At 40.5% G+C, this 12,812-nt stretch overlaps 2 protein-coding genes across 5 annotated transcripts in view; both read left to right on the top strand.

The window, feature by feature from the left end:
• Positions 1-12,812, top strand: part of LOC119474418 — an 813,351-nt gene that overhangs the window by 267,708 nt on the left and 532,831 nt on the right. The gene's annotated exons all lie outside the window — the stretch shown is intronic.
• The window catches only part of LOC119504365 (gephyrin-like), a 43,877-nt gene that overhangs the window by 3,261 nt on the left and 27,804 nt on the right, over positions 1-12,812 (top strand). For all 4 annotated transcript variants that reach the window (XM_037796448.1, XM_037796450.1, XM_037796449.1 and 1 more), the window contains exons 2-7: positions 3,930-4,008; positions 6,557-6,614; positions 7,717-7,809; positions 9,145-9,239; positions 9,407-9,473; positions 10,604-10,909. In XM_037796448.1, the coding sequence (XP_037652376.1) occupies positions 3,930-4,008; positions 6,557-6,614; positions 7,717-7,809; positions 9,145-9,239; positions 9,407-9,473; positions 10,604-10,909 (698 nt within the window). The remainder of the gene's footprint in view (positions 1-3,929; positions 4,009-6,556; positions 6,615-7,716; positions 7,810-9,144; positions 9,240-9,406; positions 9,474-10,603; positions 10,910-12,812) is intronic.

Raw genomic sequence — 12,812 nt, 5'->3', positions numbered from 1 at the left:
TTGGTGATGACCACTGTGGTTTATTTTGACTCAATCCCACATACACCTTCCTGTGGCTGTAAATACTCACCAGCGCACCAAATGTCTGTTAATCCGCAGCCAAAAATAGTCCCCAACAATATTTCCCCCTGTCCGAGTAGCATTTGTGAAAAACCACAGTGCTCAGCTGTAAAATATTTACATCTTCAGTAGGGACAAATTAGCTCCAGTTTGTGTTACAGTTACCCTAATTTAGGTTTGACTTCTTATCCATCATTGAGAGATAATACATCAATCTGTGACATTTGTAATATCAGTTTTTTGAGAGGAGGGAGGCAAGCTTGGTTGGCTTCACTTTATCAAATCAGCACACTGTGCCAAGTCGCACAGTTAGGATCTCACCATCTCATCAATTGAGTTAGTAAAATACAATCAAGCAAATATTAATAAAGCCAACGTACTAATAAAATCATATACTGTATCTAACCTTTGGTGGAAGTCTCATAGTCTCATAGAGGGGATTCATCAAATCCCTACCATTGGACACAGCCAAATCTGTCACTACATATTGATGCAGTTTTAGACCAATTTATTGGTCAGATGGGGATCTGAAATTTTTTTTTTTTTTTTTTTATGGTGTCAAACATGGCTATAATGGGTTAAAGTCTGTCAGATGATACACGTCTGAAGAGTAAAAGAAATTAGTGAAATTGTCATGGTTTGGTTTAGGTGGATTCCTCTATTCACAATCGCTGGCCATCAAATTTCCTATATTCTTAGCAATGTGTCAATACAGAAAATGTCTAAAGCATGTTTGTGTCTGTGAGTGTTCAGGCTGGGTTGTACTAGTGTATTGCTACTATTGTTCCAGAGCTAATGCTACCAGAGAACGTATATTGCTAAGAAGTGAAAGCCAATCGTTCGTTCCATTGTAACATCAGCGCCCAGCAGCAAAGCTACGCCTCCGCCATTTTGGACTGAAAGCGACTACCAGACGCCAGTAAAACGTCTGCCTACAAAGTGCCGTACAAAAGTAAAACAAGATAATTTCTATTCTATTGTCATATTTAATGTCTCTACCAAAATGGCCTGTGTTGAACAATGAAAATATTATAAATATGCATACTATTGTAATTATTTACTTATTTGCTTATTTATTTATTAAACTTTTTTGTCCGGCTTCCCAGAGGAGCATAAAGTGAGCGATGGACATAAATGGAAGTTAGAAAAATCCAGCACACAGATTTTTGAGAACAATCTCAAACTTTTTCATGATACAGGTACAGGCTTACAGCATACAGCCCATTGGTCTATTAGAAGATAATAAAGTGATGAATTACAGCTAATATATCCATCATTACAGCCGCATACAGCTAGCAGGAAGCTGGCAGAACCCGAAATGTAGTATGAGGGTGCAGGACAGTGCAGTCCCGTTGGTCTGATGCACGTTCATTATGCCGAGGAAAATAACTCTGGAGTCAGCTGTTAGTTCATTTTACTACTTTTAGGACATAATCATTTAAATGAGGGATATTTAAGTGTTCGTACTGGGAAGTTGATTTACCTAAAAAAAATCCTCAGATCCTCTGATTTACAGACGTCTCTTTATACATCCGTGGACACAGACTCATTGGTGTTTTCAGTCCAAAATGGCGACAGCGCTACCGCAGCGCCATCTAGCGGCTGTTGTCAAAAAAGCTCCAGTGTTTCGAGTATTTAGCGGTACTTGTTCAAGCTGTGGTACTTTTGTTAATATTTGAAGCTGAGGTATGTTACTACAAAACAATAGAAACATTGCGAACCATAGCCATATATTCAAATTAAATTGCCGTTTATCTTCGTAACCCCGATACAAAATGTATGTGGTAAGACTAGCATATAAAACTATAGAAATAGGTGAAGATCCTCATTTCACAGTGTCTGTGGTTCAACTTTCACCCAAATACCAAAGTTGATAGCCTGGATGATCTCTAAATATTTGTGCCCTTGAACCAAGTGTACCAAGGTTTCACAATAAGCTATGTTTTCATGTTCATGTATCAGGGGACTGTAATGACAGACAGCAAACTGTCTGCTTCAAAAGTCTTACTATGTAATCTCTATGAAGCGATTCTGAATTCATATGTAGAATCTGTAGGCAACGGGACAAGATTTTTGCATCGGAAGCGTTCAGATTTCCGTTTCTAGTGCGAGTAGTATAGTATTGACCAATCACGTTCGAGCAGGCTTTGGTTGAATGCAGGTAAACAGTCCGTGTGGAGAGCAAAAGAGGTGGATCGCGCTAGCCGAAATGCAATCTGGGAACCCACCAACTATCGTCTGACGATGATTTAGCTTTTTATTGGTTTAAAATTAGCCTGTAAACTGGCTACTTGTGAAGCAATCCAGTCTTACACGTCGTCTCTCAACTCCAACTCCTGACTCGCGTCTCAAGTTGCTAATCGGACTGTAAACAATGAGCAGCACATGGAAGAGGAAGTCTTGGAGCAGATATCTGCCGACTACACCGTAACCCCATAAATATTCTTCCTTGCCCTTGCCTTGTTCCAAGATTACTTAATTTGTAATCAAGTGTAATATCTTGCAGTTGAACTAATTATAGTACTTATGTGTTTAAATTTCACTTTTAGACAGCTCGGGTTTTCTGGTGACAAGTCAGCTTAGTCACTCAGATTTATGTTCAGAAAAATAGGCTAGCTTTTCAAAATTCCATTTTAATATTGATTTAAATAAAAAAAATATACATATAAAGAAATAGTTTGACACAACTTTTTGCTTTCTCGCAAAGAGTTAGATGAGAAGAGTAATACCACTCTCATTTCTGTCCGTTAAATACAAGGCTTCAGCGAGCAGCTGGTTAGCGTAGGTTAATATAAAGACTGGAAACAGGGAGAAACAGCCAGCCTATAGCTCTGTCAGAACCAGGCTAAAACAAAGTCTGAAGTTTGACTGATTAAACAGTAAGACACTCTGGGCAGGCTTCTCAAATCTGTATATAAAGGTGGATGATGCGTCTCCACTTCCTCCCACTGTACAGAAGTAAAGCCAAAATATCCCATATACGGGAGCTTCCATCTTGAGATTTCGACGTCCTTTGGAGCCAGAGTCTGCGCAGTTGTGATTGGGCGGTGGAGCCGTGACATTGAGGTCACCCGCCTGAACCAATCGTGAGCTGAGCACGGTCGCAGCCTGTCAGTGAGAAAGACTCACAGCTGTCAATCATGAAGTCTCAACCCCTGTTTATAGGATCAAATAACTAATTAAAACCAAACTTATCTGAAAAATTTACACTTGAACATACATCAGCGTGATAAGAACTATCTAAAACAACAGAAAGCATCTTTGGGAAAAATGTATTTGACGTGTACTTTAACATTTTAGTTTGGACCATGTCCCATCCACTAACATGTAGGAGCTTTATGACCTATACTGCAGCCAGCCACCAGGGGCAATCCAGATGTTTTCTTTGAAGTGGATCTAGACAATCTCAAGTATTTACTTCAGCCATTCATAATGAATATAATAAGATAAACAGGTATATAAACCATGGATGAATAGAGATCTGCTGTTCGTGGACTATAAAGGAATGCTATCATAGCTCCATATATTAATGTGTAACATTATTGTCCAAGTGCCATTTCTTTTTGAATGTGGTACTCTCCAGTTTCCCTTGGAAAACTGACAGAATTGCATTTCAGGCCTGTGAAACGGTAATTAGACACTGAGATGCAAACACCCTCAATTAAAATTCTGGGCAATAACATTAATTAAGTGTACACATGTGAACTTCCATTGAAATGTCTCATTAGAATCACCCAAGGTTCCAATCTTTTTGTAGACGAACAGTCAGTGTATCAGTGGTCAGTTTTATTTTAAACATGCAGTAAATCTGCATCATATTCATCTGGTCAGCAGTTCTGTTCTGTAACCTGAACTTGTCTCTTCTTCAGTCAGTGACAGCTGTTTCAAGAACTTGGCTGAGGACCGGAGTGGAGTCAACCTGAAGGACCTGGTCCATGATCCCTCGCTGTGAGTCTACACACACAGTCATCCTCAATATTAATGAATGCACAAAGAAGGGTTCACAGTTGTATTCTGTATGGCTATCAATCAATTAAAATATTTAATCGTGATTAATCGCAAATTAATCACACATTTTTTGATCTGTTCAAAATGTACCATAAAGGGAGATTTTGTCGAGTATTTAATAGCCAAATATGCTGCTTTATGAAAATGTATGTATATATTTATTATTAGAAATCAATTAACAACACAAAACAATGACAAATATTGTCCAGAAACCCTCACAGATACTGCATTTAGCATAAAACAATATGCTCAAATGGTGTGTCAGTGTGCTGACTTGACTAAGGCTTGCCCCAAACTGCAGGTGATTATCATAAAGTGGACATGTCTGTAAAGGGGAGACTCGTGGGTACCCATAGAACCCATTTTCATTCACATATCTGGAGGTCAGAGGTCACTGGACCCCGTTTGAGAATGGCCATGACAGTTTTTTCTCGCCAAAATTTAGCGCAAGTTTGGAGCGTTATTTAGCCTCCTTCTCAACAAGCTTGTATGACACAGTTGGTACCAATGGATTCTTTAGGTTTTACTAGTTTCATATGATACCAGTATCTACACTCCAGCTTTAAAACTGAGCCCGCTACAACCTCCGAAAGATTGATTGCGTAAATACGTTAAAGAAATTAGTGCTGTTAAAACAAATTTGCATCAACGTGTTATTATGGCATTAACTTTGACGGCCCTAGCATTTTGTGATTTATAGATAAATGACTCTCTCCATTGTTGTAGGCTATATAAATGTAAATAATAATAATAATAATAATAATAATAATAATAATACACTTGTAAAAAGAGTAAGACTCACAAAGATATTTGTGATGCACCCACAAATATTTTTATTATATAAATGTAATAGAAATCCACAAATATATGTATTTATAGGTCACAAGTGGACAGCTCTAAGTGCGTCTGTTCACACCTGGCATTAGAATGCGTCTCCACTTCGTCTTGAGTCACCACTTGAGATCGGACCTCACTCCCCCGCTCTATATGCAAATAAACACGTAGTAAACACACGGCGAATACAGCATAATATTACAGTAATGTCAGCAGTAATATCGGACAGGGTACTAGAGTATAATCCGTACATTTTATTAACATAAAAATACAAGGTTATTGTACCGGCGGTCCCCGGAGACCACTGTGCCGCCGACACCGCTGCCTTTGCCAGACAACAGCGAGGTACAGAGCTTCAGAGAGCCGGGATGAGAGAGAGAGAGTTGCTATCGGCTCCGTGCAAAACACCGGAACAAAAACACAAACACATCTCCGACAGTATGGTAATAATGAACTTTGCGTGCCTAGTCTGATAGTCTGTAGATATGTAGCCTATAGATAAGATATATTTTAATAAAAATATAGTTGTACCGACAGAATATACAGTAGAGCACAGAAGCTGTTTCCATGTCGTGAGGCGGACAAGCAATCGTGTCTACCTGTCTAGTCACATGAGGAGCGCAGTGATCCTGCAGTCCCAGCAGGATATCAGTTGAGTAGGAGGTCCTTAATGTGGCCCAGGATGCATTCACTACACACTGCTAAAAGAATGTGCTCATATGTGACCCAGACCACCTCTGAATGTGGTCTGAAAGATCCGATCTCAATGCGTCCTCAATGCGTCTTGAGTGCGTTCACACCTGTACTTAGAGCTGTCCACTTGTGATCACTGAGGACGCATGTTAATACCAGGTCTGAACAGGGCCAAAGTGTATAGGTAACTAGCTTGTGAGATTGGACTGCACACATCGGTGTGTAATTATGAATTCCACTGCTTTTCTTGGCAAGACCGGCCTTGCGTAGCTAGTCGAGGCAGAGACAATTGGTTGAGGTTAGGCATTGACCTTTAGTGGTTAGGGCCAGGATAGCCCATTGGTCAGGGCACAAGACCTGAACAAATCGGGTTACCGGTGCCTTGGAAAGCATGGACACCTGGCCAATCCTAGCGCTGGATGCTATGCAGGGCGGGTCTTGCCAAGAAAAGCAGTGGTATTCATAATAACTCCACATTGGCAGAGTAGATGTCGTCTAACGTAACTCGGATCATATTATGGCTAGCTAGCTAATGATCCTAGGTTGTCTGTTAGCATTGAATAGCTAACTTGTTAGCTAACACGAGTGTTCAATGCCACATCAGTAATGTTGCAAGCATTCATAACTCAAACATATTTAACCCGGGCAGCTGGATGTAGTTAGTTCGATATCCATCCTCCTGTTCATGTTTGCAGACTGCACAGATGTAACGCTAGGTGATCACTTTAAATCATACACTCAAATCTAAGTGTTTTACATGTATGTACAACTATTTTTGTGTGCTTTGAAAAATTGTGGAGAGTTAATATATAAATCGCAAAATACATTTGTGAGCCATTCTGTGTGCCTTCATTACTATTGACTACATAGTCCATGGTCTGTACACACACATTGACATATACAGTACAAACATGCATGTAGACTGACATTACACTTACTGTATCTTTCTCACCTCCTGCAGGCTAGGAGGAGTCATAGCAGCCTACAAGATTGTTCCAGATGAGATTGATGAAATCAAGGTACGTGTCTTCGCTTTGAGCCCACCGGCAATCACATCACTCACTCAGTCTATGAGACACATGGCAACATGCGGTGAAAATAGTCTGGACTTTACACTCACTTTCCCACTGGTACTCACAAATGTTTCAATCTGTCATAGAAGAAGACACACTTGATAACCGAACACTGAATGTAAACAGTGGAAAATGAGTCTTTGCTTCACAAGTCTTATTAGCAGTTGCAGTGACCATCCGTCTATCATCTAACTGTTAGCCAGGCATGTTTCCTCACTTCACTGCTTTTCTAGCCACTGAATGCACAACGATTATGAGCCTGTGTTGATCTCTGTGGGGAAATTCTCTCTTATGAGGTACTGAGCAGCACCTTAGGGGTATTTTCATATTAGGTACAATTGATCTGTACCGTGCCCGAGAACGATTCCCCCCCCCTCCGTTCAGCTTTCACATTAGTAAAGTTGTTCCGTACCCGAGTACACTTGCGTCATCATCCACGTGTATTTGTTTATGTTGAGATCAGCAGTTATTAGTGGCGGAGCATCGTAAAATACTTCATTCAAACTCGACAGAAACAAACTCACCAAAGCTGTCGGCGTTAGTCTTTCCAACAATCACCAACTCTGCTTTGGTCTAAATAAACTCTTATTTCGCAGAGTTTGATGAGAAGATATACAGCTCTACACATTGTGTCCCTCCGCTGTCTCTCTCCCTCTCTCTGCCCACTGAGCAGCTGAGCGGCTCTCATTCTTCAGCGGTAGACCATTAAACTAGCTAAATAAAATAACAAATATCGCCCAACCCCAATGCCTCCTGTTGATTTTATTTTAATTACGGATTGACGAACTGTGCCCGAGTACGGTACGGAGCGTTCACACTAATCAATCGAACTGGACTTTGGGGACAAGTGTACTCGGATCCAGGCCCGGGTCCCTGATGTGAAAGCACCCTTAGAGCTGGTAGGGGGGCAGATGTTTGTCACCACTGGAGCTTAACCCCAGGAAAGTGTCTTTTATCCATTGCAGCTGCCTGTTGGGGCCCATAGTATACCAGGTAAAGAGGCTGCATGGTGTAGTTGTAACCTGTGTGTGTGTTTTCATGTGTACAGGACACTCTTTTGGAGTGGTGCGATGAACAGCAGCTGAATCTCATTCTCACTACTGGAGGAACTGGATTTGCACCACGAGATGTGACACCTGAGGTACAACCACATAGAGCCATTGACTGTTTTTAAAATAATACAAAATAAATAATTATAACTATCATTAAAAACAGGACAATGAGAGATTAAACTAGCAAGCCTTGTCTGAAAAATTAACTGAATAAATTGCTTCAAGGATGTATTCAATGGCTGTACTTGAAACCTCATACTATACTAGTAGTATGTACTGATTTGGCCAAAATGTAGCATGTAGTATGCAGTATGACCAACAAAAGCTAAATCTACAGTATGTCAAAAATACCCGGATGTTGTACTGATTTGGAAAAAATCTCCAGTATGCATCGGACCAGTCTACCTCACCTACTGTATCCCACAATGCAATGCGCTGGACCGCTACAGGCTACGGTCATAACAACAACAACAGCAGCCAAAAACTTTTCATCACTAAATTCACTTCTGAACATTTTTGAGGCGAGAAATCAACTGTGTAGATTTTGAATATTGACAGTTTTACGATATATATTAGAGGTGAATCGAACATTTGCCCCACCGTTTTCGGAGTTTAGAAGCTCCTCAAACTGCTGTGACAGCTAGCTAGCGCCAGCCTTCTCACAGACCGCTATGAGCTGGCTGGAGCTCTCTAGAGACCAGTCTGTAGACGAGGGACTTTTATTTCCTTGTTGACGGATAGTTTGTTTAAATATCACAACACAAATGTCCATTATAAATTAACGCAAATCTGTGTTTATCTGTCTCGCGGGCGTAGCTCGCTCGCCAGCTGGCCAGTGACTCTCACAGAGCGACTACAGAGCAGCAGAGTGGCGAGGAAAGAGGGGCCTCTGACGGGGCAGAGAGATACCTGCTGAGACAACACGACCCTTTTTAACATTAGTTTTAAACTAGCTAAAGTAAATTTTGTCAATCAGTGTTTTATATTTACAGTCTCTCGTTGATGATCTTGTTTGTTTTACTTCACCATGAGTGAATAAATAGTTTAAGGGGTGGTGGAGCTAAACCATGCAATATCTTATAAAGTAAACAAACGTTGATCATAAACAAAAAAAGAAAAATCAAAGCTCAATAAGTTGTATTTTTCGCTAATATTGCAATAGTGATACAAGTTTTTTTTTTTTTTAACCATTGCTTTAAAAGCTGGTTTAAAGGCTAAAGCCTGGTCTAAGAATACTGCAAAATACATTGCTTTAACCGTTTCATACTACATACTATTGAGTAATGCAGTATGTACTGTATACTGCATACTGAGTTTGTCAGTAGTATGGTTTCAAATACAGCCTGTATTCCAACCAAAATTCTTTGGGACAAACAAGTGCTTGAAATGTCTTAACTGAGTGAGACGTGGTGTTTGTGTTGTAGGCCACCAGAGATGTGATAGAGCGAGAGGCTCCGGGTATGGCTCTCGCCATGCTGATGGGATCACTCAACGTTACACCGCTTGGCATGCTGTCCAGGTTAAGACTTGATATTTTACACTACTGTGTTCACTGTCAGTCAGTTCAGACATGCTGTCTACACCAGGATGTGCAGAAGTAATCTGCTAATCTGTTTTATTCTAACCAGATAAGTGTGTGTGGTATCCTCTCCTGCTCTAATCTGCTTTCTTCTGCATCGTCTCCAGGCCAGTGTGTGGTATCCGTGGTAAAACTCTGATCATCAACCTGCCAGGGAGCAAGAAGGGCTCTCAGGTGGGATTCTTTGCTTCCTCTGAACTCTGTTAGAAAGCTAAACATCCTTACTCATGTAATGTACATCTCCCTGTTAGTTATTATGAGAATCTATAACTCCATATGACTTTGTTGAGTCACAAATGTCATATGTTTTGATTGAACTTGAAATAACTAAAAAGATGTTTATTGTTCTATTTGTATTACTATTACATTAACTGTGAAATGTAATGTAATTTGAAATGGCATTTAATTGGGTGAAGAATGCAAAATAACTTGTCAAGGACTTGAAACTCAAAGTTTAGGACTTGGATTTGACTTGAGACTTATTTGGGACCTGCAAAACTAATGCTTTGTCCCACCTATGGATTCTGAATTTTGCTCTTTTAATTCTGTACATAGTACCCCAATTTTAGGGGAACCAAAAGTTACTAGTAATTCAGCCACCATGTGGGTTTGTCAGTGATTTTGTGTGTCATCATAGTTATACTGTGTTGCAACATTTACTGTTTAAATTAGGGCTGTTGTGCAATTGAAATATTTAATCGTGATAAAACACCAATTAATCGCACATTTTTTATCTGTTCTAAATGTACCTTAAAGGGAGATTTATCAAGTATTTAATACTCTTTTCAACATGGGTGTGGACAAATATGCTGCTTTACGCAAATCTATGTATATATTTATTATTGTAAATCAATTAATAACACAAAACAATGACAAATATTATCCAGAAACCCTCATAGGTACTGCATTTAGTATAAAAAATATGCTTAAATCATAACATGGCAAACTGCAGCCCGACAGGCAACAACAGCTTAGTTTTTTTTTTGTTTCATATGATACCAGTATCTTCACTCTAGCTTTAAAACTGAGCCCGCTACAACCTTAAACTCGCAAATTGCGTTAATGCGTTAAAATAAATTTGGATTAATGTGTTATTATCGCGTTAACTTTGACAGCCCTAGTTTGAATTTTATTTTATTTATATTTTTAAGGCAGCTGTACGCTACCTGCTCAGCATCAAATGTTATCAATCTATTAATAAACACAGTTACATTATAAGTAAGAAAGTATGGAGCTATTACAACAATCCAATGGTTGAAAGTTCTCTAGAGTTCTTAACTTGTGCGTTGTATTGTTTTCTCCAGGAGTGTTTTCAGTTCATCCTGCCCGCTCTGCCCCACGCCATCGACCTGCTGCGTGAAGCCACAGTCAGGGTTAAATCCACTCATGCCGCCCTGGAGCAGCTGCCCTCCCCGTCCCCTCTGATGGCCAACACGCACATCGACACGCACATCAACATGCACACCATGGAGCGCGGCACCCAGTGCGAGGAAGAGGAGGAGGAGGAGGAGGAGGAGGAGGAGGACCGGAGGAGAGGTCGCCATGTGCACAACCACCACCACCACCAGCATGGCTCCTCCCACATCACCGCAGCCGCTATTGCTGCCAAGGTAACCAGTCGACACGGCACGCCACGACCAGTCCTGCTGCTGCTGCTGCAGCTGGAAAGTTGTTAGATGAAACTTTAATGATCCCTGTGGGGAAACTGGGTCATTGCAGCAGCAGGGTAATGTACTACAGGCTGCTACAGGACTCCCCCAAAAAAAACCATATATATTAGTTGTAAAAGGAGAAAAAATAGATAAGAAGCAGGGCATTTCAGAAACTTTTCAGAAACATTCCTGTCTTTTTTTTTTACTTTCCAGATAAAAATATTTCTAGGCTGGGTCAGGTTGAGGAAATAATGCTTGAGTATATTTTTTTTCTAACATTTCTTTGGAAATTGGTTGGGAAAGTAATCCCACTTAAATAACAGCATGTTACTTTTAAGCCCAAACATGAGACATTGAGACCCAGTTTACAGCTGGTATTAAAATCTGTATCTGAATATCTTATCTGGATAACACAGAACACATTGTGATCGACACACAATCGGATCGGCCAGACCACTTCTGGGGTTGGTCTGGCTCGCATCGTGATCGCAAATGCAAACCTTAGCGTGACCACATTCTGGAAAAAAAAGAAGTTGAAATAAAGGTCACCTAACTCTGCCTCTTCTTTCTATCTCAAGTGGGGTTGGATGAGGTTTTTATCCATAGTAGGTGTATTACCTACAGTAGATGACTGTCGGCACGCCCCCAGTTTGGAGAAACAGAAAGGAGTACCAGCAAGGAGCAAAGGAATGTACTGCTGTGGACAGGGGCAGCAGATAAATGTATTTTAGGCACCTAAAAGAATCAATATCAGTTTAAGTGTACGCTATATTTAGAATATTTTCGCCTCTTTACCTGTCAGACAGCCCTTTCCGACGGGGAACTGAAGCCCTTGTATCCATCTATGCTCTCCAAAGCCACCAGACCTCCATTGAGAAAACCTGTAATTTTACCTCGCAGAACACGGGGGTTGCTGGTCTACCGCTGCCTCGATCGGTTAGTTTATTTGTGTCATTGTTTGACTTTGGTGAATCCGAACTATGTATAGTCACACAATAACACAAACGAACTAACCGGTCGAGGCAGCAGTACACCAGCAACCCCCCCGTGTTCTGCTAGGTAAAATTACTGTTTTTTTCAGTGGAGTCTGGTTGCTTTGGCGAGAGCATAGATAACCGCTTCACTTGCCCGTCAGAAACATAGTCTGTATAGCTGTCTCACGGCAAGGTAAAGCAGTGAAAATATTCTAGATATAGCAAACACTTAAACTGATATTGATTCTTTTAGGTGCCTAAAATACATTTATCCGCTGCCCCTCGTCCACAGCAGTACATTGCTTTGCTCCCCTGCTGGCACTCCTGTCTGTTTCTCCAAACTGGGGGCGTGCCGACCGTCATCTGCTGTAGGTAATACACTGACTATGGATAAGTACCTCATACAACCCCACTTCAAAACACCTGAACTATCCCTTTAACCATGTCATGTGTTATTCTACTTCAGTACACTTTCAGATCAAATATTACTGGGGTGACAACTAAGTGAAGATCAACATTTAATATCCAGGAATTCACATTATAGACACTGCTGACTATCCCTGTAACAATTTCACCACAATTTAGCACATTGACCATACACAGTCCAGATATGCTAGGTTTCCACCTAGTCTTGTTAATAAAATAGTCTATTTTAAGTCTGTTACGTTCTGTCACAATTTTTTCCTTTTTTCTTCCCAAATGTTGCACTGGATAAAACTTTACTCTCTACTACAGTGTTTTTTAATCATGGTCAACTTTCTTACCAGCGAGTGTCAACATTACACTCAAACTTATGATCAGACCTACGTTCAGCTGGTGCAATAGGTTGCAGGTGTAAAAGCAAAGATCCATGTTCAGATGTCATTATCCAGATAATGGATCGAGAT

Source organism: Sebastes umbrosus, chromosome 16 (genome assembly GCF_015220745.1).
Source record: "Sebastes umbrosus isolate fSebUmb1 chromosome 16, fSebUmb1.pri, whole genome shotgun sequence".
NCBI lineage: Eukaryota > Metazoa > Chordata > Actinopteri > Perciformes > Sebastidae > Sebastes > Sebastes umbrosus.
The sequence above is the reverse complement of the archived record's forward strand: the minus strand, read 5'-3'. Positions and strand labels throughout refer to the sequence as shown.